Below are 27697 nucleotides of genomic sequence, written 5' to 3'. Positions count from 1 at the left end.
TCCTAAGATCAGCCCAACACCACCACCTAGTGGTGAGAAGTATACATTGCATGTCTCTTCACTTCATACCCATCAGATCCATCTGCCTTTTCTACCCAAACTGCTAAGGTAAAAGCAGGTCCTGAGAGACTGTAACAATGTAAAATAATAATGGAAAAGGAACATTGAAAAGTTCAAGTGTAAATTAAAAGCTTTATTGAATAAAAATGTTTCAGAGTAAGCAAGACTGTAAGAAAGCAGAATATTTTACATCTCTAAAAAATATCAGAGCTAAATCTCTAAAAATGCAGTATAAAGAAAAGCCTATACCTTAAAACACCTCTCTCCCCCAACATACAATTTGGAATATCAATTATGTACAACAACTGTACTCAAGTTTATATTGTTCCAAAACCTTAATACTAGAAAACCATCTCCCAAAAAAGGCCTATAACTGGTTTAATTGTACCCTGGGAATACTGTCTGCCATAAAAATCAATACATTTCAGAGCTTTTAAGTATTAAAAAACTAGTGTCCCAGGAAGGGGATATCAGAAGTAGAATATAGGGTTTGAGGATCTGAGCTCAAGTGGTTTAAGGCTTTTTTTTTTTTTCCTGTTATTCCTCCTTTAAACTCCTCATTTTGCTCTAATATGCAACATGGCAAATACAAAAGATATTATAAAAATATTGCAGCTTACAGTAAATTATGAGAAGCACAGATACCACCAGAGAAGAAAGCAATCACTTGGGGGTGTAGTCAAACTCATTGGCAAATACCATAGCTTATTTGGGACACGATGAATCTCTCCAAGCACTAAGGGTGCTCAAAAGGTGCTCCAAAAAGATGGTTATGCTATATCTCAATAATCTGGTTCAGGATGTTGTTTAGAAAGCAGGATGCAATAAATTCCCCATATATATCGGAGCAAGCAGTAAATTCCCCATATATATCAGAGTAAGAAAATTAACCTAAATTTTTTTTTAAAGACTAAATATTTGATCTCTTAACAGAGGAATACTAAACAATAAATTGGTATTCATGTAAAAATATACAAACTGTGCCCTTTATACTAAAGTGCATTCAGTCACAATGTTTAGGCCCCTAAATCCCTTCTGCATGTTTCCTAATTCCACAATTGAATTTTTAGTGTAACAATGTACTACTAATCATCTCTCCATTTTCATATTGTCTTTTGGGAGTACAATGGAAGCTGGACCATATCCGTTGGAATATCCCCCCCCACACACACACACATACACACTCCCAACCCCCAAAAGACCTTAAAGCAGTTGTGTATATCATCATTGCTAAAAGAGAGGATTTAAGTAATGTTATCTAGCATTTAGAATTGGTTCACTTAAGCTGCACAGTATGGGATTTTTTTGAAGCAAGAACTCTTTTCCAAAGTTACTTCCACATAAATTACAACTCATGCTAAGACAGCTGTTTTGTGCATCACTTTGATAAAGGGCAGTGGCTCACTAACACTAACATAAATTTAAGGCCCAGCATCATTGCAATTTGTTATTCCTCATCTTCATCCTCATCATAGTACCGATTTCTCTTTATCTGTTCCTCCACAGAGAGCTCTTTGACTACTTCTCCCTCCCAGAATCCCACATCCTGGGATGTCTGATTCTGAGTAGTGAATTCTTTAGTGGAGGTGTTATCTGCAAAGCTAGACCAATTTTTAGAGTTGGGTTCTAGTGAAGACTGCTGTGTGAGAAGGTTTCTATCACCTTCATCTAAGTTTGCACCATTTTCTATAAGATTTTCACTCCCCATCTCAAAACTGTGAACTTCCTTACTTCTCCTTCCTGCCTCCTCTCCTTTAGATCCCTTGTTTGGCCAGGTTGTTTTTTCCACACTCTCATTCTTCTCGGAGGCATTGGCATTTTCCGTTTGTTTCCTTTCTGCTGCTACACCTCCTCCAAACTCCTCACTCTGCTCTGACATGCTCCAGCCTTTCCTGATAGATGGGGACAAGGTTTTGGGGCTCTTGACTGAAGAGGTTCGAAATGAAGCTGCTACAGTGAACGGGCGGCTTCTCTCCTTCAGTGAAGAAGTTCGTCTTAGCTTCTTCAGATCCAGATCTACATCCTCAGGAGCTTCAGGCTTGCTGATTTCATCCTCAGGAGGCCACTTAGGCTTCGATACTTTGATCCCTTCCTCCAAGGCACTTCCTGAACTGCCAAGTTCAGTAGGGGGCGGCCAGGCAATCCTCAACTTCTTGGTTTCAGCTGGCTTGTCTTCTTTCTCCAGCGGGGACGAGGCCTTGGCTTCCATACTTGCAGTCAGCACACCAACCTTAGCAATGGGGGCATCTTCTACCCCTGGGCTCTGAGGGGTCTCCCCTGCATTTGGAAGCTGGGCTGGTCTCTCCAATGTTTCTTCGTTTTCATTTTTGCTCGCCCACAGATCCTTGTGTGGTCTGTGTCCAAAGCCTTCATCATAGTTGCCTTTAGATTTAAAGAGTTGATTGAAGTGAGGCTTGCAATAGATTCTCCCATGTAAAGAGGCATATGTTCCTAGACTGTTGTTTTTAAAAAAAAGAGCATAAAGTTAACAAATATGTATTCTCTTATTTACACCAGTAGGCTGAAACCTGGCAACTCCAGTATATTCAGAAGATGCTAAGTGAGAAAAATACCTTTAAAAGCACATCAGTCACTGAGGGTGTCCTTTTAAGCACATTTGTTTTATTATCCTTATAAAAAACATGCTCAATTCTAGGTCTGAACCTTCACAAGACATTCTTCCACCTGGTACATGCTCCCATTTTCAAGTGATTTCACTCCCCTCTGTCAAAACTGTTGAAAAAGTTACTTCTTCCAGGTAGTCTTCCCTAGGTAGTCCCACCTAGTTCTGATCATTCATATATTTCCTAAGTATTTCTAACCTATAACTACTTTTAATGATATTCCTTTGTAAAAAGTTGTATCTTTTCCCTCCTAGTTTCCCATTTGTGTTATAATTTAAAAGCACGTTTTTACAGAAATGGGTATAACGCTCTGCCAACGCTTGGCACTGAGTAGACGTCAGTGATTAAATAAAGGAAAGCTATGGTTAATAGGAGAATGGTGAGCAGTAGCCAGAAGTCGGTCTACCCTAACAAGAGTGCTGGACAGGCCTTTAGGACATCTGGTGTCTCTCGCAGGGTTAACACATTTTAAAGGGCGGTATAAAAACAACAGCATTTCCACAGAAGAAATATAAAAATTCAAAAATTTAGAAAAATGTGCTCTGGAGAAAAAAATACAGTGGGCAGAAAAAGAACCACTGTGTGGAAGTCACAGAGGCACATTTTGGCTCAACAGAAGGGAAAGTTTTCAAGCTAGCGCTAACGCTGGAACTAGCTGTAGTGGGGTATTAACCCCCGCAGAAGTGCCACGCAGGTGCCAGGACATCTTTCAACAGTATGCTGGAAAGGGTGCTTGCTCTGGAAGGAAGGCTGGAGGATGACATCCTGGTTACTTCCTCCTCCAAGGTTCTACGGTTAAAATGAGTTAATACGGAATATTTCCCCAATTTGTCACATTTATACCCATACTTTGAGTAACTTGGAAGAAATGATACATAATTATTTTCTCAGAAAATAAAATGAAACAATATACAGAAAAATATATGCCCTTCAGGATCTATTATTATTGCTATTTTTACCATTTATATAGTGTTTGGGATAATTTCAAGGGCTTCAACAAGTATCCTCTTGAGATTTCTTAACTGTATGATTCTGTGACACCAAGGGAAAACATTCTACTAAATTAGGTCACAGGGGCAGTTACCTGCAACTTACATGATTTAAGCTTCGGTCCTAACATGTAAATTAACATGTGAGAGTACCAAGAAGTTCTAAACACCATTATAATTTGATATAAAATGCCTGTCATTAAATGGTACTTTTTACTTTCTTCAGAGGTCCTCAACAGCACACACTATTAGCACCACAGATTTTAGTACCAGTGTTCTAAAAACCAAAGACTCCCTCTGGAGGTCCAGCCACACAGAGAGATGGCTTGTTTTGGTCTGGCTTACCTCAGTTTGTTGTTGCAATAGGAACAACGGAAGCAGCTGATGTGAAACACCTGCTTGTTGGCCAAGAGACGCTCCATTGAGTAGACTGTTTTCTGACATTCCACGCAGGTCTCTCTTGCAGGTGCCTGAAACTTCTAGGAAAAGCAAAGGACAACTTTAGCTAGCAAAGGCAGCAATGAGTTAGTACTCTGCTGAAGTGGGCCCCGGGATTTACTTTGTTATCTAAGGGCTCCCTTACCTGGTCTGTCAATTCTCAGAGGAACAGTAAGCCTACTGCAATTCTATCGGTTGACTCTCTAAGGCCAAGAGGCTCTCCTGAATTCCCTACCCTGATTGTCTGGCTGCCATAAGTGCAGCAGCCACTGAGGATGGGTGGAGCTAGGGCTGGACTGCAGAGAAAGGCTTAGACAAACCACCACACATACACACACACACACACACACACACACACAAGTACACACAAAATGATTCCACGCACAGGAAATGAGGAGAAAATGTCATCACATACAGAAGAAGTTTGATGGTTTGATCCAAGCGCCAAATAAGAGGCAGAACAGACTTTTTAAAGACCAGATTCTGAAGGGGGTAACTTTCAAGGAGAGAAAGCATTTGGCTTTGGGAAGTAGGAAAAGACTTTTAAAATCTTTTTATTTATTTATTTTTACTGAAGTCGAGTTGATTTACCATGTTGTGCCCATCTCTGCTGTACAGCAAAGTGACTCAGTTATACACATAGAGACTTTTTAAAAATATTCATAAAAGACACTTTGATAAAGCATCTCTCAGTCCCCTCTGCATATAATCTTGACTTGCTCAATCCACTAGACATAACATTTTTAAATAAAGCAAAATTGACACATAAATGGAACATTTTAAAAGACACACAAACTATTTTATTAGGATTCCAGAAGAAAGCATAGCCCAATAAAGCTACAGGTTCTATAATCTTTTTAAAACACCAAATGGAGAATAAAACTAATGTACTGGGTAGGGCGGTGAGTCACAACGGGGATTCATGAACTGTTTGTAAAGTGTGGAATATGGGCGGGGTGAGCACAGCTGTTGCTGGTAAACTCAGTCCTAAACTACATAAAGTAGGTTGTATTAGCACTGATGAAAGCTAGAATTCCAAAACCATAAGTTTTTACATGATAAGAAATAGTTACATGGCCACTAGGGGTGGGGGTAAGAAGTCCCTAGGTGTGTGTGACTCTTGACTTGTCCCAAGAGAAACAGCTCAACCAGTAAATGCAGAAGCAGCTTTAGTTAAGGTGGCCTGGAAGCTCTTTCAGGCACCTTGGTGGCCTCTGCCACCAAGACCGGTATGGTGGTAAATAATAAAATTTAGTCCCAAAGCCCAGGGCCTGAATGGTTAAGGTAAGCCTAAGATAAACCAGCTTATGGGTAAGACAGAATTTTGATTAAAAAATCCGAAAATAGACCCGTAAAAAAAATTCAGACTGCTGGTTCACTTGCCACAATGATTCACTAGGAAGTAAAGCAGAAATAGGAATGGTTTTCCAAGTAGATTTGGACAGAAAATGAGAGTAGAAAATGGGCATAAAATGGAAGCAAAGGTTAATATCTATAAAAGGGAGTTTAATAAAATTAGTGCTCCCAAATAGCACCAAAGAATTTAAAAATGAAGGAGGAGGGCTGAGTGTTAACAGCAGCCCCTCCATTCCTAGGGTTAGAGTAGAAGAGAAAAACTTAAAGGATCAAAGACCACAGCTACAACTTAAGTTTACCAGGCATAAGGGAGGAACTTAGATATGATCAAATGTATTGTACTGAATGCTGCTGGCAGATATCAGGGCGTTATTTGGAGCTCAGAATTGTTTTTTCTTTTTTCAAAATTTACTTTATTGAAGTATAGTTGATTTACAATGTTGTGTTGGTTTCTGGTGTACAGCAAAGTGATTCAGTTTTACATATATATAGTCTTTTTCATATTCTTTTCCATTACGGTTTATTACAGGATATTGAGCATAGTTCCCTGTGCTATACAGTAGGACCTCACTGTAGAATTGTTTTTTCTTTCTCTCTCTTGCTTTTTTTTTTTCCTTTGGCCGCACCTCATGGCTTGTGAGTTTGAACCCAGGCCCTCAGCAGTGAGAGTTTGGAGTCCTAACCACTGGACTACCAAGGAATTCCGAAATTGTTTTTTCTTATCTAACAAGATAGGACCTAAGTGGAGATGTCCTTGCATAATTTAATTAGGTTTCTCTAAAAGGACTAGGTCCTTGTCTAGCAAACAGGAAATCCATTAAAAGGCAGAATAAAACTTGGGTATAATAGTACAACTGGAGAGTGGCTGTACAAATCACAATTCAGACAATGTAAAAGTAATAGGACAAATGTATTTACTTATCAGATTGAAAATCATTTTCAGTTGCAGGATGAATATTGTATTTATAATACTTAGGAGAGTAAGCGCTCATTCTGGTCGCTAAAGACAGAGCAGGAGACAGAAATTTCCCATGGTAGAGGAGGAAATGGGTATTATTCTGCTAAAGGAGACTGGAAGCCTACAGAGCATGCCTGTTACACACACACACACACACACACACACACACACACACACACACACAGAGAGAGAGAGAGAGAGAAAGAGAACACACGGTAGGAGAAGGGTGCAGCCCAGTGAATAGAAAGGAAAACCTGAGAGAAAGCTGCAAGTTGAGCTCACATTAGGAGGAAAGTGGAAGGCAGGAGCAGAAACTAGGTACCGGGAGCAGGAAGCAGAAGCTGGAAGAGACAAACAGGAACCTTCAATGAATACACAGCATTTGGTGTGCCCTGGAGGGCTTTTTTCTGCAGCTGAGCTGAAACTCAGTTACAGACTCATATCCAAGAATAAGACCACATTTTCTTTCTTTTTCAAGTAACTGCTAATCGTGGCAAAAATCAGCCTCACTCACATCTACCTGAGGCTAGATCAGAGTACCAGCTCAGAAGAGAGAGCTTTTATAGCCTTCACCCAAGGAGTGTCTCATTAACAATTCTTTAGTGTCTTTCTACCTCACACACTTGACACCCCCCCACCCCATGGCTCCCTCTTGAACGGAGCCTTCCACAACAAGTGAAAAGGCATTCCTCCCCTTAACATCAAATTAATGGACTACTAGCTCAAATATCTGACTAGCCACAAGCTCCTACCTCGCCAGACCTACCAGATTCCCATTATTCCTCTTCCTTTTTCCCATACACCCTTTTCAAATTATTTAATGAAGGTTGATACGGCAGTTGCCCAAGGGCCCTTATAGCATCATAAAGACAAGAGGAGCCCAACATGGTAGTATGCCAAGTCAGAGTGGTTGTGGCTGTGCATTCCCTTTATTTCCTCTGTCCTGGGCTCTCAGCCACTTTTCTGTAATCGCCCCCATGTCTATTCAGACAGCAGGAAGCACGGTCAGTGCCCAAACCTCTACCGTTATGGTAGGCCTGGCCCACACCCTGCCCAGGCCGTCATGGCACGCCTGAACTTGCATAGCCACCTTTAAAACACTGCCAGTATTAGAATGTCAGACATTTCTTATCTTTCCAATATATTTTTTCAGTTAGTAAGATGTTTTTTCGTCTCCCCTCCCTCACCATTTTTCAAATGTAGAAACTAAGGTACCAGGATGTCAGATGCGTTATAGAAGTTTGCACAGTCAGTAAAAGAATTAAGATTAAAACTCAGAATTCCCGACTCACAACCCAATAGAGTATTTTCTCAATTGTCCTGGAATAAATTTCCATAACTAAAGGAAACGCTTTGGGGAAGGGAGCAGATGCTAACTAACCCAAATGAACATAATTTCACCACAGCATTTTGAACAAATGACAGTCTTCACTTTGTTTCAAATTAAAATATGCAGATAATATCTTCAGGATATTCAGGAATGAGTGCGATAACATATAAATAACTGATGTCCCTAAACACTGTCATGTCTTTCCCATCTGAGGGATGTTACAGGCCTTCTGTAGATCAGCATCTACTTAAAGCTTTTTTACAATAAATTTTTATGACTTCATCTACATTCTTTCACTCTCTTGTCTCATATATATTTTTTAGTCTAATGAAGGCTCCAGTTGGGGTACACGTCTGTGTGTGGGAGGGGAGCAGGTAGCAGCTGACCATAAATGGTGAAGCTAATTAGCCTTTAGACACAGTGAAATCAAAAGAAAAATCTGTATTGATGTCAGGCCTCCATTCCTCAGATAGAACACTATAAAAGGCCTTTCATTTCCTCCTTACAATTTGTACACAATATCTGGGTAATTAAATTGAAATTCTTCACCATATAGTAAATGGTTGGGCTGGCTCTGAACAGCCTTAACCCTTCCCCTAGCTTTCTGTGAAAGCATTTTGGAGATATTCACACCTTAAGCAGATCGCTCTACATGTAGAGGAAAGGTTAGTGCTCTGAGAAAGCAGTAATGATGTAGGTAGTGAGAAAAGATTCTAGATGCCCTTCTAGCACAATTCTGGTAGATTTGCAAAATAGCATAAAACCTCCTACCCTGTCCATGGATGAAGGGACAGGGCACAGAGGGTACAGCCTCTCATGCAGGCTGCCATATTTTCTCTACACATCCATCAGCAGGACCAGCCTAGGAACCTGGGATAGGGCTATCCTAGACCAGTAGGTGTTCCCAGGGCCAGTCACATCTCCTTCCTTATCATTTAGGGAGTAACTTATTTCAGTGGGAGGGCATAAAGCTTAAGAGATCTCTGGGTCTCTTGAGTTGAAAGGTTCTGATCCTTCCGAAAGGGCCCACTGAGCTCTAGACCCAGAACATCTATTTTGAGAAGGAACCTGCAACGTCAACTTCATTAGTGCCAAGTCTCATCAACTGAATTATCTAGCCAGTGTTCAAAATAGATAAAATCCTTACTTTTAAAGACCAGTATCATTTATGGGGTGTTTTTTTGTTTTCTGTATTTTTACTTTATTAAGCTAAAATTTGAAATGAATTGAGTCTTTACCTTAGATGTCCTGTTTTCAATAACAGACAGGAAACAAGGAGCAGTTTTACCAGGATGTGTGGGACCACGTTTTACCAGGACGTGTGGGACCCACAAATCTATTCTGAGTGAACAAGTTTATTCTTAGCTGTATGTAATTTCCCAGACTTGAGAAACTACTTCTGTTGCATGTTCTATGGCCACAAGACCAGTTATGCCAGCAGGTCTTCCTATAAACACTAAAGTATCTATATACTTGCCTGCAGAATGTAAAGAGTAACTTTGAGGAAGAGAAAATAAATGGCCTGTAAATAAAGTGGAGATGTGATTGGGTACCACCCTGAGCTCTGTACACCATAACCATTTGAGCTTTGGACCATGGGCAAACACAGGCAGTGAGGCCAGTTTACCCCAGTCTTTATACAATGTTCAAAACCTGAGGCGTATGTCTGGTGCAAGCAGGCTTGTCTGCATTGTACTGCTGGGTGACCAGAGCCAAAAAGGCAGGCATGAATCTGGGGCAGGTGCAGAGGGAGCTTTTCCTCCATCTCCTCTCCCCGGTGTGCCAGGAAGACCTAAGTGAGGTGCATTCCTTCGCACACAGCTCATCAGCTCAGACCCTGGAGTACGAATCAGGAGGAGTCCCGAAGGTCCAACCCAGGACCAGGAGATCTGGCCCAACAGTTGAGGGAGGTAAGCAAGACTGGACTGAGAATTCAAATATACTTGAGAACAGATTTTAGTTCTTAGATCAGCCACAGAATTTCCCTAGTCCCTCAGTCACACAGAATCCATGGCCAAGTCAGCTTTGTTAGCTGTTCTTCGTCCAGAACCACAACCCAAGGACTCACATCTGGGCAGGGTTGCTGTTGGAGAGGAAATTAACCCCGTGGCATTTGCTACTTTGTTGGACTTCAGATACTGGAAAAAAAAAAAAAAGTGCTGATGCCAGCATGAGCAGAACTTCGAGGCCAGAAGAGAGGGTCATGTTAAGTACATGTGCAGATTCCATCACGCAGCTCAGTTCTTTCTCCCTCATTTACTTGCTTTCTCTTGCTACTTTCTTCACCTTTTGTTCCTTTCAATAAAGCTTACTCCCCTCTTACATCTCTGCTTCCTCTAAAATTTTCATGTTTATCTTCCTCCCCCGACCTCCCCTTTCCTGGATTCTCCCCTTTCCTCCCTTTGCTCCAAACCCTCACCTATGTCTTACCTCCATCCTTTCTTTTTTTGTTTTTTAATTAATTTTTATTGGAGTATAGTTGATTTACAATGTTGTATTAGTTTCTGCTGTACAGCAAAGTGAATCAGTTATACATATATCCACTCTTTTTCAGATTCTTCTCCCATCTAGGTCATTACAGAGTATCTCCATCCTTTCTGTGCATTAGAACTTTCATCAAGAGACCAATCATGCCTACAGTTGTGCGATAGAAACATGGCAGATGTGTGCATGAGGTTGAGGCAGTACAAACCACCTTAAAACTAATTCTACCTATTGAGTTTCTCTCAAATGTTAAAACCTTTGAAACAAAACCCAGCTACTTAAGAGAGCACCAGAGGAGGAAGACACTAAAGAAGTATAAGATATGTTTGTTATTAACCAAGTGGGTAAATCAACACTGCATTAGCAAAGCATTCAATTAAAACAAGTTAGGTGAGCAGCCTAAAAGAGGTGTTGGATTTTTTTTTTATCTTTGTTTATTTTTATGGGAATATTTACTTGTTCATAGAAAGGGAAAATACTGCTTTTAAAAATTAGTGAATGAAAAAAAAATTAGTAAATGAAAGGAGACCACAGATTGAGTAGCCTAGTAAAATTTTCCTCGGGTACAAACATTTTGGACATTCCTTAATATCTAATATTATAACCTAGTGTAAGTGTTATTTGAATGGCCATTTTTATAGCAAATGGACTGGTCAACCCCCACTGGAATGCACACATTCTTTCTTTAAACGCGCTGACCACCAATCATGTTATGGTCAAGTTCCTCAGACCAGGGAGCCACTAAATCTTTAACACTGCACATTCCCATCCGATGGGCTGATTTTAACAGATTTTTCATATTGCTTTTTTTATAGGTTTTTACCCATTCATAGATTTATGAATTTGGACTTAACAAGAAAAAAAGTCAGGTTATCTTCTTTAACTTTGGGTTTTCTTTCATGAGCTTTCCAGATTTCAGACTGGAGCGGTATCAGTGAGGCTTCCCACTCCTGGCTCAAACACCTAAGCAAGAGCAGCAAGATTTCCAGGGAAAGTGACTGGCTCACGTGTGCCCTTATTTGGCATTTTCATCCCCAGGAAAGCAAAAACAGGTTATAATGAACATAAAGATAAAAGATGCAATGAGCTCTACTAGTAAACCAATGTCTACAAGGCTCCAAGAGAAACTGCCATCTTACCTTCACTGCTTTGGGAGGAGAACTTTCAGAAAGGCCGGAAGCTCTGGCATCTGGACTTAGTGGCTTGGGATGCACAAGCTGCTGGAACTCACTCTTAACCTGGGAGTTACCTGCTTGAGTTACAGAAGGAAGACATTTTATAGTATCTCAAGGGAAGGCTCAGAAAAGGTTCCTCCCCAAAGCAAATTTTAGGCACCTCCACTAAGGACAGGTCCTTTCAACACCAGGAAAAACATAGCTTTTCTGTTGAAGAAAAGCATTATTCTCATGCTAAAAACTATGCTCTTACGTTCTCTGTTCTCTCACAAGTTGGGTTGTCAACTCAGAGGCTTTCTCACCCTTTGCCACATGCAGCGGGAATCCAAACCACCCTACATAAGGAAACTTCTGCCCTGTAGCATTTGTCATTTTTTAAGGCTGTTTACAGACTTTGATGGCTTTTTGGTAGTTAGCAATCCCAACAACTCCTTCTGGGGCGTTTCAACTGAACTTGGGAAAACGGGGGAATGTGAGGGGAGAAATTTCATAAGACATGCTCATGTATATGAGTGTGTATAATTTGACACCATCTTTTTGGTCAGTCCTACAGCGAACATCCATGGATGAAGATTATGGAAAAAGACTCTATAAAGTTTTTTTCATAGTCATTGACGTGTCACCTGCATAAGTTAATTTCCTGCCAATATATTTGTTTTATGGAAAACTCAGAAGAGGCACGGAGAAGTCATTCACACAGTTGCTAAGGAACCATAAAAGATTCCGTAAAATCTAGAGTTATGTCAACAAAGTACTGAAAGATTATGGCTTATTTTTCAAAAAAATGTTTTGCAAACCTAGTCAAAACTCAGAAAAATTTCTAGTCCAAGCAAAATGACTGCAAAAGGAATGTTCTTGGATTCAAGCAGCAAGTTTCTAAAATTTTAAGGCAGGGTTTACTAGAGATCTGTTTAGCTGATACTTCAACTTCTTGCTGAGTTTTCAATGTCTAGTAAACTAATTAACCTGAGGAGAAGCTAGACATCCATATATATTTAAAAAAATAGTACACTGAACATCAGAATCAAAAGTGGACATAGTATATTAAAAAACAAAGGTTTTTGTCTTTGGGAAAAGAGAGGCTCAAAATGAGTCCAAAATAGGATGAAAAGGTGATCAAATTCAGCACCCACAGGAAAATGTCTAGAATCTAGCCAGAGGGAGGATTATAGTATCTATTTAGATAAATAAGAAAAAGATATTTTTTTAAAGGTTACTCAAATACCAATTCTTTATTCCTGTAAATGAATAAAGTCCTTCTTGGCCAACCTTCTATTAAAATGAAACTTCAAAATTATAGTTTTTATAGCATTAACCCTGAAAAGGTTTGGTACAAAAGACAGGATAAGTTCAATGAGAGAAGCATCGAAAGTATTCAGCTGGCCACAAGTTAATCATATTTCATTGAATTTAACTTCTCTCTTAGGCATGGGATGTGTGAAGGGTACTCAAGCATCAGTCCTTAAAACCAAGTGAAAGATCTGATCAGCTACATTACTGGGTTTAATATGTTACACATTCTCAGCACTGACAGAACTGGGGACCACCCCCGCCAACCAAACAGGGGCTAGAGAACAAGACCCTCTTCCACCAGACCTAAGAATGAAAGCTTACGGGACTCATCCTCAGCAGGCGCGGAATGGGCTGCCAGACTATTCTCAGATGCAGAAACCTAGAAAAAGAAAGGCAGGGTGGGGGGTGGGGGGTGGATTAAGGATCACATTAGAAACAAAAGAGCAAACTGCTATTAATGCCATTAAAACCCGCTGACTCCAGTCAGTCACTGGCTGCCTGGGGGAAATAATGGCCCCCAGAACAGCTGAGCATTTAAACAAGAGGCAGCAAAATGTCTTTTATGAGGATATTAACATGCCTCTCAATTACAGAGTAACGCAAATAACAGACTGCAAGCAACTGCCCAAAGTGTGCATTATCTTCCTTTATAAAAGAAGTTCTAAACCATATCTTTGTACTCTCAAAGAAAAGGCGGGAGCGGGGGAGGGTACAAAACAAAACCCTCTATCAGGGAGAGCAAAGCTCCTCACCACAAACCACAACTCGTGTAACTTGTAACTCACTCCAAGGCAAGATAAAGTCTTTACATATAGGGACTATTCTTTTATTTTCCTAACTCCTTATTTCCCAAACAAATGCATTCTGCTGAAACAAGCTTGCTGGTACAGAAGACCTTCTGATAGCTATAAAACAAATTTATCTAAAACCAACCTTTGGTGTTATCTTCAAGGTTAGTTTCCCTTTTTAGTTCTGGTCTCAAAATGGCAATGTTTAACAAGATGGCAAATCTTATGTATAGGTGATTATTTTCCCCATTTGGCATCAAATTTAAATAAAAGTACTTTCTACCAGCTCTCTCTCCTTTCTACTGGCCCCTAGGCCTTCCTGGTATCTTCCTCCACACTCAAAATCATGAAGGGTCGGGATTTCTCTGGTGGTCCAGTGACTAAGAATCCGCCTTCCGATGCAGGGGTATGCGGGTTCGATCCCTGGTCAGGGAATTAAGATCCCACATGCCGCAGGGCAACTAAGCCCGCACGCCCCAACTACTGAGCGTGCGTGCTCTAGAGCCTGCGCGCCGCAACTAAAGAAGCCCACGCACTGCAACGGAAAGACTCCACATGCCGCAACAAAGATCCCACGTGCTGCAACTAAGACTCAATGCAGCCAAATACATAATAAATAAATATTAGAAAAAAAGAGAAAGAAATGCAGAGAACTTCTAGTGAGGTTATGAGGAAGGAATTCCACCCTCCCCCCCCAAAAAAATCATGAAGGGTCAAGAGGTGACCCAATGTGCACTCCTCGTGAATATTCTTTCATTCAGATGTCAGGGATTTTATGGGTGATGCTGAGTGTTTATATCAGGATGTCTAATGTACTGAATAAATTTACAATGGAGATTAGGTTGTTGGCTGACTGCAGCATGGTCATTTTTTCCCCTTTCTTCTCTGTTCATTACAGGAGTTGTGACATGGTATAAACCAAACCAGTATAATAACTGTTAACATTTATTAAATGCTTACTATGTTCCAGGTATTGGAATGACCACTTTACATGCGTTGTTTCATTTAATGATACGAAATAAATTTTCTGAAAGTTGTGCATGGCCATAAAAAGCTCTTCAATTCTTGCTAAATTAGGAGGTGCACCCATCCCAGGATGTCCTTCTTTCACCTCCAATTTAGTCACCTTGAACCTGCAGGGTAAACTTAATGACAATCATGACATCATTGCACACGCCCAACCAGATGACTTCACTGCAGGAATAGCCAGGAGAGAGCATGTGAGATTTTGCTCAAACGCTTCATTAAAGAAAAGCACAAATTCATTCACAAGAGGAGAATGGGAAGACAGTACCTTGACAAAATATTCTATTTCAGGCAAGTTTACCCTGGCATTGACGTCCTTTTGTAACAAACTGAAGTTCAAATAGTTCTTAGGTATTGGTTAACAAAAGCTAGGAAAAGAGCCAAAAGGATAGCTGAAGCTCTGAAAAATTTTATGAATTTTAAGGCAGCCAAGGGTTCATGAACCTACAGTATACACTTGAAGACTATGTACTATCTTTATCTCCTCTCTTCCCCACCCACTTCCCAATTTGTGATTCAGCTGCAATGATACCCTTTTAGGCTATAATTAAAATGTTCTGATCCTCCAATTCAGCTCAGAGTTCCAGGTTCAAATCAATACGAAGACAATCAAGAAGGAAACATGATCACCCATACTGTAATTTAGAACCACCAGTCCCTTTGGATCCTAAATTCTTCTGCTATGTCTAAATAACAGTAATAGGCTCATTTATTTTTTAATGGCATTTATCATTAGGGTTATACTGACCTTCCCTGAAATCTGACTTCTTCAGTTGCTCTGTGCTCCCCTTCCTGACAAATATTTGGCATTTTCTGTAAATATCTGAATCTATACCATAGAGGGAATTATGTTAATGCCACTGGTTATCACTGTTTACCTATAGGTACTCTGAGAGAATGGCATTTCTAACTCTTTATATTTAATCACAACTTTTGCCTTGCAAGAATCATAATCAATAAAATTAGCAGAAAACATAAGTGAACTTATTAGTTACTTATTTAATATCAATGTGACTTCCAGAGGACATTCAAAAGGTCAAGCCAAAGGGGTGAAAGATCTATACATCTCTTTACATAAAGTAGAAAAATTATGTTTAGAAAAAAATTACCTAAAACTCAAAGCCAGTGTATTGAGAGTGAATATCTGGGAACCACAGAGTAGATAATGGTGAAGATTTCTAATGCATATGTATTTCATATAATAAATTTTTCATGATAGACACCTAACAAGAAAACAGTTTATATCACTAGTATGCAAATATATACAAATTAAAGTAGTGATTTTACAGAAAGGCAGATTTCAACGATGTAGCAACATTTGTGCATGTGTGTTGTGTATGTATATTTTTGGTTAATTTTCAGTGTCTGGAAGGGAATACACAGTGCTGCTAGGAGTACAAACTGAAGTTACATTTTAAAGGGCATTTTAGTATAATGTGTCAGTTTTCAATAAATTATTCTAAGAAAAAAAAAAAAAAAAAGAAGGAAACATGAAATTAGATATAGGGAACATCCAAGCATGATTTTCCAGATGATCATTCCTCAAATTATGCTCCAAGGACAGATGGGAAGATTTCAATGCTGGGAATATTTTTTTCTCTTAAATGTCTTTTTTACAGTATATAAGAAAAATTCCAAACATATCACTTATACATAAGACATAATCTCCCACTTAAAAAATGGGAAAACCAGGCAGTCTAATGAGAGAACTCACTTGATACATGACATGTGACACGGAAATAATGCCTGAGCCCACTGTTTCAAGGACGTATGTAATTTGATTCTTTTATGATTATGAAACACATTACTGCCACGTAGTTTGTCTTATTATCTCAAAATACATTTGTGATATAGTTTTGTAAAATAAAGCCATTTAATGTTCCTAAATTTTTTCCTGTTCTATTCTTTGAGTCAAATATTGTAGCCATTAATCTGAGACTATTTTTCTGTGTGCCTCCTTTGGTCCAAGTGTGTAGTATATCTCATGAGTTCCTGTTGGTATGCTGTCAATATATCTATTTTAAAGTCTGTTATAATCAAATAAATTTGAGAGCTATTGCTCTTAACCCATTTTAATTATCTCCTCACCTTTTGTAGAATGGCCTCAAGGGTGTTAATATGTGTAACAGAAACAATGACTATACTCCTATTAGTCACTGTAATAGACTTGAAAGCTTTCTCCTCATCTAACTTAACATTTGATTATCAAATTGACAGAAAGACCAACGAGACTGGGTAATGGATTGGCAGAGAAAATTCACCTGACATATATATTGTTACTTAATCCAACTAAGCCATCCATCTAACCATAAGTGTATAAAACCTGATTTGCTTAAAACCTTCCCATGGCTTTCCTCCGATGCAGGACTACAATCATACTCTTAAGGGTTTTTCAAGACCCACCCTGGCCCTCTCCCTCCACCTGTCTCTTGCCATTGCCTACAGGTACTTCATGCTCCAGACAAGTCATCTTGGTTGGGTTCTCTGGTTTCCAAACCTCTGTTGTTTCTCCCTGGAATACTCTTCTCTTTCTTTACTCAACCGTCCCCTTATTCACTTGGCCTATTTCCACACATCCCTCAAGACTTGGCTCAGATATCACCTTCTTTTTTTACATTTATTTATTTATTTATTTATTTTTGGCTGCATTGGGTCTTTGTTGTTGCATGCGGGCTTTCTCTAGTTGCAGTGTGCAGGGGTTACTCTTCGTTGTGGTGCGGGGGCTTCTCACAGCGGTGGCTTCTCTTGTTGCAGAGCACAGGCTCTAGGCACGCAGGTTTCAATAGTTGTGGTGTGCAGGGGCTCAGTAGTTGTGGCTCGCGAGCTTTAGAGCACAGGCTCAGTAGTTGTGATGCACGGGCTTAGCTTCTCCCCAGCATGTGGGATCTTCCCGGACCAGGGCTCGAACCCACGTGCCCGGCATTGGCAGGTGGATTCTTAACCACTGCGCCACCAGGGATGTCCCAGATATCACCTTCTTGAGGAAGTCAGGTTAAGGGTCCTTAGTCCAAGCTTCCATGGCCCCTCATAGCCCTTTCACGGCACTTGTTATACTGTTTTACAATAGCCAACCTACACACATCTCCCTCCTACTCTGTTAGCTTTCTTGCAGGTGAAGACCACGTGGAATGGTTTGTTCACATTTAGTTGCTAAGCTCAGCATTGCCTGTGCTTAGCATAGTGCCTAGCTTTCAAAATACTTTGAAGTGAAAGAATGACATTTTCTTACATAAAATATGTTAAATTAATAATATACAAATAACTTTGAAGATGATATCTCTATTCAAACCAGGTTTTTAAAAATTACTTAAGCTCTATGTCCTCTGAGCATTTGCTGAGCAAAAGAATTTTCCAGTGAAGGTTCATTATTTGGTCAGCTATAAGTTGCAGAGCTCCCCAACCAAAATTATGTGACCTCCAAAAAAGACAATCTGTCCTGGCAGCTGTTACCAAATTCCCAGACACTCTACAGCCTAGAGTTAGAAGCGTTTCTAATTTTAAGCATCTAATTTAGAACACATGCTTCCCTGGCAAATGGACATCAGACTTTCCAACCCACCTTTTCTCCATCCTGATGGGCGATGCAGACCTCAGGACCCGGGGGCACATTCTCCTTTTGCTCCAATTTATGAGTTTTGATTTCACCACCACTAGCTCTCAACTCATTCTACAAAATAAAAATAGTCTGTGAATTAAAAAAAAAAGTCTCACGATTCTCTTCATAGCACATCTATTAAATAAACTTGGAATGTTAAAAAAGAAATTATTTTAAGAGGCTTTAAGTCAAATCAACCCCCTAACTCTCACAAGCAAAACCCATTGACTTGTGAAATGACAAAAGCAGCTTTGTGGACACATACCTCAGAGTTAAATATTTATACAACTAGTCTAAAACTGGATGCTCATTAGAATACAGACACACACACAGACCACCCCCCGCATACAATGTTCTCGTGATTCACTCTTCTAGCAGCAGAGCTTGTGGGAATGCAAAGCTGGTGAGTTTTACCAGAAAAGACCATTCTGGAGCAGGGGAAAGGAGATGCCAAGTGCCAATAATTAAGAAAATATACTGACCATATATATATAAATGCCCGGCCTGGAAAGAGAGACAGCAATGATGTACACATATAAAAATTGAAATTATACTTAATGATACCATAAAACAGTCTTTCTTTGTGAGACTTTCAAAGACATGTTTTTAGCATAAAATTCATTCAGTATACTAAAGACATACCTTATTTTACTTCTCATAATAGAGCTTCAACATAAAAAAACAGGCATAAGGAATCAGAAGGAGTAAGTGTAAACATATTTGTTTTCCTTGCAAAGAACACTTGGGGTAAAATATTAAAATTGACTTTATTACTAGATCCACAATCAGTACAGAGGTAGATGAATACGGACATTTCCTACCTTTAGTCTGCTAGTTATCTAGTACCCTTCTGTTCTCTGTGACTCTTTAGGCATGGGGAGAAAAAGAGCGATTTATGGCCACAAGGCCAATGAAGGGAGTGTGAGTGCGACTGACTCAGGTGTGGGATTCCAGGTTGAGGCCTACAGCTCTGAAGGTGCGTCTATGAGGAGGAGCTGGCAGCCAGCACTACAGAAACCAACAGTACAAGAGCCCAAAACTCATTTGTGACCCCATCTCAAAGCCCAGCCTCCAGAATCATTGCCAGAGAGAGTGCGCCTTGCTACAACCATGCTCTGTAAGAGGCCTGAGAAATTCTTTGGGGATGAGATAAAACGTGCTTTTTATAAGAATTCCTTAAGACTTCTCAACTCTTAAAATTTACAGAGCAGGCGAACCGCAATGCAGAAACTCTTATTTAGGAGTTAAAAAAACAAAGTCACTGAACAGGTTTTTCCACTTAGGGAGTCACCTGGTAAGAATGTTTATAGCAGGAGGGCACTGAGAAGCAGCAAAATCCTGTAACAGAGGGAATTAAGCTCCACAGATCATCTGTTTGCTGTATCTCCTGACCTGCCCTTTAAGAGAAGTCTAAATTTGCTGATTTTTCACACTCCCAGTGAATAACAAGCCTGTGATGTTCCACTTCGCTACTGATTTACACACAATATCTCTTCTTAAATCGATACTGAAAAATCAAGATGAGATTACTCACTGCCTAGAGACTTAGTCCACCAATAAATACTATTGGAAAATGCATACTTCATAAGATGGGGGAAAGAAGGCTCAGCTCCTGGAATACACACTGTGATTTCTAACAGGCACTAGTTCAGCCTGCCAAATAAAAGTGAATACTGTTCTTCCAATTTTATTAAAAAATAACAATCAAGAGATTAATAATTTGTCATTTGAAATGTTAGAAGGAACAACTGTTTGAAAGATATATATGTATGTGTACATGTGTATATATGTGTGTGTACTTATGAATAGATGGCATTTAAAAGGCAACTTCAAATAAACAGTTCAGGGCTTCCCTGGTGGCACAGTGGTTGAGAGTCCACCTGCCGATGCAGAGAACGCGGGTTCATGCCCTGGTCCGGGAGGATCCCACATGCCGTGGAGCGGCTGGGCCCGTGAGCCATGGCCGCTGAGCCTGCGCGTCCGGAGCCTGTGCTCCGCAACGGGAGAGGCCCGTGTACCACAAAAAATAAAAATAAAAAAAATAAACAGTTCAGTTGTGTCCTCCTGCCAGTTAAGCCTAGGAAAGTATAAAGTGGAAAGACCCTCCATTCTACTTAGAATACATTTTTGTGCTTACTGAGTATGTCATCTTCCTCTCATTTCTCCCCCTTTTTCCTATCCACTATTCTATTTGTTTAGAAAATTATTACATCATAAGAAGTAAAGATTAAGTAGACCCTAATTTGTATGATTTCATTCACATGAAATGTCCAGAACAGGAAAATCCATAAAGACAGAAAGTATATTAGGGGTTGCCAGGGGATGAGGGAAGTGGGGAATTGGGAATCACTGCACAGGTATGGGTTTCTTTTTGGGGTGATGGAAAATTTCTGGAATTAGACAGTGGTGATGATTGCACAACCTTGTGAATATATTAAAAATCACTGAATTGCATATTTAAAAATGGTGATTTTTATGTCAGGTGAATTATATATCAATAAAAATTGCAAAAAACACCCCATCCCACATTAATGTTGAACATATTCAATATTTCTCTCCAGTATTCTCCCTTTCTTCTCTCAAAAACAAAAATAAGTGTATATGTTAAAACTAATAAAATACTATCAATACTTCTTTAACAACAACAAGATTAAGTAAAAGCAACAGGAAAATTCTCAATGACATTACTGGATGGTAACATCACACAAAAAAATGAGTGGGGTGGGAATGAGGCCTAGGAAAGCAAAGTCAGGATTAGAACATGGTGAGGATTACGAATGAAGCTAGGGTAGGATTTATGTGAAGAGAGAATGGCTGGGGACCAGTAAGGAGCCAAGGCTCACAGGTCAGAGTCTGGGAGACACTTTTAGTTCCCGTGCTCAGTGACCATTTGCTGGATGAGTGAACGAATGAATGATGCTGAACACATACTGTATAGTTGGTGGAACTGCTTTGTTTGGACACAGCTGCCTGGTACTTGGCCATTCGATCCTTTATGGAGGTTTCTGACAGGCGTGGGAACTCCAGATTTCGCCTACTCTCGCTTTTCTCTGAGTTGAATGATGAAGGTGACAACTGACCTGCAAGCATTGCAAACAATGTGCTTTATTAGAAGATAAAATGCGATTTGAATGATTTCAAGATTCTAAATTTTGGGCTATTGTAATCTAATATAATCAACCTCTTCTATTAAGAATACAAAGAAGGGAGACTTCCCTGGTGGTGCAGTGGTTAAGAATCAGCCTGCCAATGCAGGGGACACAGGTTCAAGCCCTGGTCTGGGAAGATCCCACATGCCGCGAAGAAACTAAGCCTGTGCGCCACAACTACTGAGCCTGTGCTCTAGAGCCCGTGAGCCACAACTACTGAGCCCACGTGCCACAACTACTGAAGCCCATGCTCCTAGAGCCTGTGCTCTGCAACAAGAGAAGCCAATGCAATGAGAAGCCCGCACACTGCAACAAAGAGTAGCCCCTGCTTGCCCCAACTAGAGAAAGCCCATGCAGGGACGAAGACCCAACGCAGCCAGAAAATAAATATAATTAATTAATTAATTAATTTTAAAAAAGAATACAAAGAAGGAAATCAGGATTATAACTGTCACTTACAAGGTAACATTCACTTACTTTCCCAACATTAAAAGGAGAACCCTTACCATCATTGAGTGTTATATATTTTAAAATTTTTGTTCATTTAACATGTGAAAAAATTAGATGGCAATGCCATTTTAATTTGCATTTCTTTGATTCCTAGGAGGCTGATGGTTTTCCTATATTAATTGATTTTATTTTCTTTTGTGAAGTGCTTGTATATGCCCCCTTTAAAACATAATAATTCTGCTCTCAAGGTGTTATGTTAGCAACAGTAATACAGGATAACCAATCTTGACAAGGGATAATGTCCATCCATGGGAGCCCTCAAGCCCCAGATGACCATGGAGCCAAAACTGTCGGTAACAGTACTTCCCTTATAATCCTGCAAAGTTACCGTTTGGTTAACACAGGTTACTGTTGATAAAGTTGGATTAAAAATACAGAGAAGCTATTTGGAAAAAACAATGAGATTTGGGAATGGCTTGTATCTAGCAGCCTTTCTTTTCATTTGTACCACTCTTCCTTTAAAAGCATCAGCTTCGAGGTCAAAAGGTATTGTTACTAATGAGTACTTCCTAGAAAATTTCCCACACATGGAACTCTCTGCTTACCTGGGCCTATTTCCAAGTCATCCAGAGAATAGCTGTTTTCAGAGATCTTTCTTCCACCTGCGCTTCGGCTTTGGGCCCGAAGAATCTGTTTGGAAAACAAAACCCAGCAATAAGCTTTGCAGTGAGGATGGGAAATCTTGATGCAATGTTCAAAAAGGAGGCCTGCAAATCTCCTTTATAAATAATATCCAGTAGAGATTAGATTTTATATTAGTTTTTTTTTTTTTTTGCCGTACGCGAGCCTCTCACCGCTGTGGCCTCTGCCGCTGCGGAACACAGGCTCTGGACGTGCAGGCCCAGCGGCCATGGGCCACGGGCCCAGCCACTCCGCGGCACGCGGGATCCTCCCGGACTGGGGCACGAACCCGTGTCCCCTGCATCGGCAGGCGGACGCCCAACCACTGCACCACCAGGGAAGCCCGTTTATATTAGTTTTTATATACAACAGAGTGTGTTTTTAGTATTATAAATATCAAGCACTACATATTCACAGGTGCCCAGGGGAAAATAAGTAACTCTATATAGGTAATGCTTTCTGTGAAATATCACTGCCTAACCACCTTAACCAGAAAGCCTCAGAATTTAACAGTCATTGGAGCAGAATCCTCATGTCCCAGATGAAAATGATGTCTCTCCAAACTGCCAAGTCCTGATGGCAGTATCTTCTGTTGGCCTTCTCCATCCCATTTTATCCCTGCTGTTGCTGCCTGGTTCATGTCTTCATCATCTTTTCCCTGGACTACTGCATTACCTTTCTTTTCTTTTTTTTTTTTTAAAGGAACATTTATTTATTTACTTTTTGGCTGTATTGGGTCTTTGTTGCTGCACACGGGCTTTCTCTACTTGTGGTGAGCAGGGCTACTCTTCATTGCGGTGCACGGGCTTCTCACTGTGGTGGCTTCTCGCTGCGAAGCACAGGCTCTAGGTGTGCGGGCTTCAGTAGTTGTGGCTCATGGGCTCTAGAGCGCAGGCTCAGTAGTTGTGACACGGGCTTAGCTGCTCCGCGGCATGTGGGATCTTCCTGGACCAGGGATCGAACCCGTGTCCCCTATGTTGGCAGGTGGATTCTCAACCATTGCACCACCAGGGAAGTCCTTGCATTACCTTTCTAATTGGTTCTTCCGCCTTCCAATCAAGGCTCTATGATGCTGCCATTATCCCAAGTAAAACAAAAAAATTATCCCCAAATATAAATTTATGTTACTTGACTTCCCAGGTGCACAGTGGTTAAGAATCCGCCTGCCATTGCAGGGGACATGGGTTCAAGCCCTGGTCTGGGAAGATCCCACATGCCATGGAACAACTAGGCCCATGCACCACAACTGCTGAGCCTGTGCTTTGGAGCCCACGTGCCACAACTACTGAAGCCCACGTGCTTAGAGCCCGTGCTCTGCAAGAAGAGAAGCCACCGCAATGAGAAACCCGTGCACTGCAATGAAGAGTAGCCCCTACTCGACGCAACTAGAGAAAGCCCGCTCGTAGCAACAAAGACCCAATGCAGCCAAAAATAAATAAATAAATGAAATTTAAAAAAACTTATGTTACTCTCTTGTTCAAAATTCTTTAAGGATTCCTAATCACTCCTTGAATTAAATCTAAAGTGCTTAGTATGTCACAAAAGACCAGTTCTAGATCTGGTCCCTTCCTACCCTCTCTGGGTATTCTCTTCCTCACCGCTTACCCTCCAGGAAAAGCAAACCTCTGGGAGGTCCATGATATTGTAAATGAGTTCCCTCTACCTGGGTTACTCTTTTATCCTTCTATTGTCTAACAGTGCCTGTTCCTTCAAGACTCCGTGTAAGCTAAGCAACAGTCCCTCTGCATCTGCCCTACCTCTCTTCTATAAATCTAAGTAGCCCTTTCTCTGTTCTCAAGGACCTGGTCACACTTCCATTACAATGCTTAACAAATTGTTGCACATCCCTCTACTGGACTGGAATCTTAGTTTACTGAGGGCAGAGACCATGCTTTTATTTTTTTAATTAATTAATTAATTATTGGCTGTGTTGGGTCTTTGTTGCTGCGTGTGGGCTTTCTCTAGTTGCGGTAGAGGCGGGTACTCTTGGCTGTGGTGCGCGGGCTTCTCATTGCAGTGGCTTCTCTTGTTGCTGAGCACAGGCTCTACGTACGCGGGCTTCAGTAGTTGTGGCACGTGGGCTCAGTAGTTATGGCTCACGGGCTCTAGAGCTCAGGCTCAGTAGGTGTGGCGCACGAACTTAGTTGCTCCGCGGCACGTGGGATCTTCCTGGACCAGGGCTCGAACCAGTGTCTTCTGCATTGGCAGGTGGATTCCTAACCACTGCGCTATCAGGGAAGTCCTATTTTTTATTTTTTAAATAGAAAAGTGGAAGGTACAGATTTATTTAATAAAAAAATGATTCCCATAAATTACTACATTTGTATCTCTCAAATTTAGGGTAGATCTCTAATGAAAGTTCCAAATTCTAATTTTACGACTAGAAAAGTAACTGAAGAAAGCCACTTAGTAAGTATCAGAGGATGTTCCCAGACATAAAACACAGACAGTATGTCATGTTTATTCAGCTTGCAATGAGAGCCTTCAAGCAGATCCTATCATTGAAATCTCAGTTTATTTCCAGATAACTTAACGTGGAAAAGATGTGTGAAATCCAGTATGACAGGAGAAAAGAGTAAAAAAGATTTAGCTCCCTTTTGAATTCAACATTAATAAATAATTATTAAACCTTTAAGTTCAATGGACTAATCAACCAACAATAAAGTTTAAGACAGTGAACTATCCCTTTTTCAAGTCCTCCCCACGCCCCCACCTCCCAGCCCTCTCTCTCTCTCTCCTTGGAGATAGAAAATATGCCACTTCAGAAATCAGAGCCAAGGATCTGGTTTGCTCGTACCCTACCAAAAAGAATACAGTTTCTAGCAAATTCGATATATATTTAATGTACTGCATCTCCAGTCATCTTTGCTATTTACATTATTGGTTGAATCTATTTACAAAAAAAAAAAAAAACTAAAAGAAGCTGTAGCAACTCTAACCTTGCCACATCATACTCAGGTCAGCTGCACCAACATCAGTCACATCCACATGACTCCTATGATGCAACACATTTTTGCTCTGGGAACAGCCTACCATTTGGAAATGAAGATTATCAGCCAAAGTGAAAAGATACGTTTGGCAGAATACCCTCCATCCACATTTTTCTGTCTTTAAAACATTTCTCATTTGCAGATAGATAAAGGAAATTCCAAAGATTTGTTCCAAACGCTGCTGAAGATCATTATAAAAACTAAAATTTTCAGGGGCTCAAAAAGGGAGAAAGCCTGGAAATACACTTTTTTTTTTTTTTTTTTTAAACCAAAAGGGAATGGGTTCTGCAGTCTTAACACTGGAGCAATATTTCAAATATTTACATTCTGTCAAAGGTAAAGTTCAAGCATAATTCCAAGAGTATGTGTTACGTGTTGCAACCTGCTAGGAGTTTAGTTTTCCGTTTGTGCTTGAAGTTCCTACACTGGTGTTATTGGGAGCAAGACCATTTAGAACCAGAACACATGCCCTGCAAAGGTTCTTTGGTTTTAGATGCATAAAATTTCCCATCTTCACTAGCTTTTTATTTAAATCTTTGGGTTAAATAGACATTTCCCCCCCCACCCCGCCCAAAGAATTCATGAGGGTTCAATACGCTGAATTATTTTCTTTCAACTATTAAAAAAGTGAATCTGCAAAGTCATTTGGTCTTAGAGAAAAACAGAAAAACGTCTCTGGAAATCAAAGCTATACTGACACTGGTTCTGAGGAGGAATACAGCTCGGAGATTAGATGGCTTTTAATGAGCTCCCGGGTGAAGCACTATGCATTTCTTTTAATACCTTTCCACCTCCAAACCACTCAAATATAAAGAATGACAAGATCCCTGTATACCTGAAATGAACACAATACTGTAAAGCAACTATACTTCAAAAAAAAAACAAAACCCCAAGATCTCAAATTCATTTACTATTCATTTTTTTTTTTTTTTTTTTACTATTCATTTTTGATCCTCATTTTACAAGTGGTAATCTGAGGTTCAGGAAAAAGGTGGGGTTTCCTCCAATATTTCTCAAGGAAAGTAAAGGAGCACAAAAAGAAAAGAAAAGAAAAAAAAACCCAAACACCAGGAATTCTGATACTGAAATACTCTTCTGTAACACATTTTTATTGCATTTCAATCTTTTTTATTCAGATGCCTGAGGCAGCCTTAATCATCATAATCTGTTAAGAGAGAAAAGATAAGACACTTTAAGACTTTCTGGAATTTCCTAAGGCTTGGCCTCACCCCACCCCACAAGTCCTCCTTCCTGTCAGCTGACTGCAGCAACTCTCATTAGTGTAACCACCCCTTAAATATTTTCATTGAATCCATAAACCAAATGCATCAACATTTACCAGTAAGAAAATAATAGTCTAGGGCTTTTAGCCAGTAGTCTGTAGAATTTCTTTTCTCTGCAAAGTTTTCTTTAAGAAATAAAGTAATTTAGGTCCCAAATGTCAAGTAAAAAGCAGGATTTCCTGTCCTGTGTACGCCTATTTTCAGGAAAAATTCTCTTTAAAAGTTGATTCTCAACACTTTAATCTACTGAGAGCCATTTCCTTCAACCATTCAACTTTGACCTTCCTTCAGACTCTCTCATCCCTCCAAAGTCAAGCGTGGAGGAAGAATGACTTTTAGGGAAAAATGGGACTTTGTTGAACTATGCATGGAGATCATATGGTGTAGATAAAATCTGGCCTTAATTTCTCAAAATACTGAGAGAGAAACATTTCCTTCTCCAGGGACCCTCGCAGAAAAAATACAGCTCATTTAAGTACAAAATACACACAGAAGGAGCACTTATATCCAGGCAGGGGGATTTCTCTCTCTCTCTCTCTCCATATATATGTGTGTGTGTATATATATATATATATATATATATATATATATATATACGCATACATATATGTATAAATAAATAAATATATATATGTATTTTTTTTTTTTGGTTGCACTGCGTGGCTTGCGGGATCTCAGCTCCCCAACCAGACTGAACCCGCGCATGGCAGAGAAAACCCCCCGAATCCTAACCACTAGACCACCAGGGAACTCCCATATTTTGTATTTCTAAGTGTTCTATAAAAATTATGTATTACTCTTACAATTAGGAAGAAAAGAAAGGAAGGAGAGGTAATACTTCATATTTTTAAATTAATATAAATAGATAAGAATGATAAAACCAAATGCTGATGAGGAACTGCTGGGGAATTAAATATGCCCTTAGATTGTGCTAGCAGTGTTACAGAATTATGTCTTTTAACCACGGTAACATCATTCAGTAATATAGCCCCTCCCCATAACTAAAAATAAAATATTTCTGCCAAGAT

At 40.0% G+C, this 27697-nt stretch overlaps 1 protein-coding gene across 9 annotated transcripts in view; it reads right to left on the bottom strand.

Moving 5' to 3' along the window:
• Window positions 1-172: 172 nt before the first annotated feature.
• The window catches only part of LIMA1 (LIM domain and actin binding 1), an 84844-nt gene continuing 57319 nt past the window's right edge, over window positions 173-27697 (bottom strand). For 3 of the 9 annotated variants that reach the window (XM_032644852.1, XM_032644853.1, XM_032644859.1), the window contains exons 5-12: window positions 22321-22405; window positions 21048-21196; window positions 18531-18620; window positions 18081-18188; window positions 13011-13086; window positions 11379-11488; window positions 4019-4152; window positions 173-2516 (exon numbers count right to left, since the gene is read on the bottom strand). In XM_032644852.1, the coding sequence (XP_032500743.1) occupies window positions 1508-2516; window positions 4019-4152; window positions 11379-11488; window positions 13011-13086; window positions 18081-18188; window positions 18531-18620; window positions 21048-21196; window positions 22321-22405 (1761 nt within the window). In that variant the 3' untranslated portion in view covers window positions 173-1507. Of the gene's footprint in view, window positions 2517-4018; window positions 4153-11378; window positions 11492-13010; window positions 13087-18080; window positions 18189-18530; window positions 18621-21047; window positions 21197-22320; window positions 22406-27697 lie in introns of all 9 variants that reach the window. The other 6 variants (XM_032644858.1, XM_032644860.1, XM_032644854.1 and 3 more) reach the window with 5 other exon arrangements.

Source organism: Phocoena sinus, chromosome 10, assembly GCF_008692025.1.
Source record: "Phocoena sinus isolate mPhoSin1 chromosome 10, mPhoSin1.pri, whole genome shotgun sequence".
NCBI classification, from domain to species: domain Eukaryota; kingdom Metazoa; phylum Chordata; class Mammalia; order Artiodactyla; family Phocoenidae; genus Phocoena; species Phocoena sinus.
This window is presented reverse-complemented; position numbering and strand designations above follow the sequence as displayed.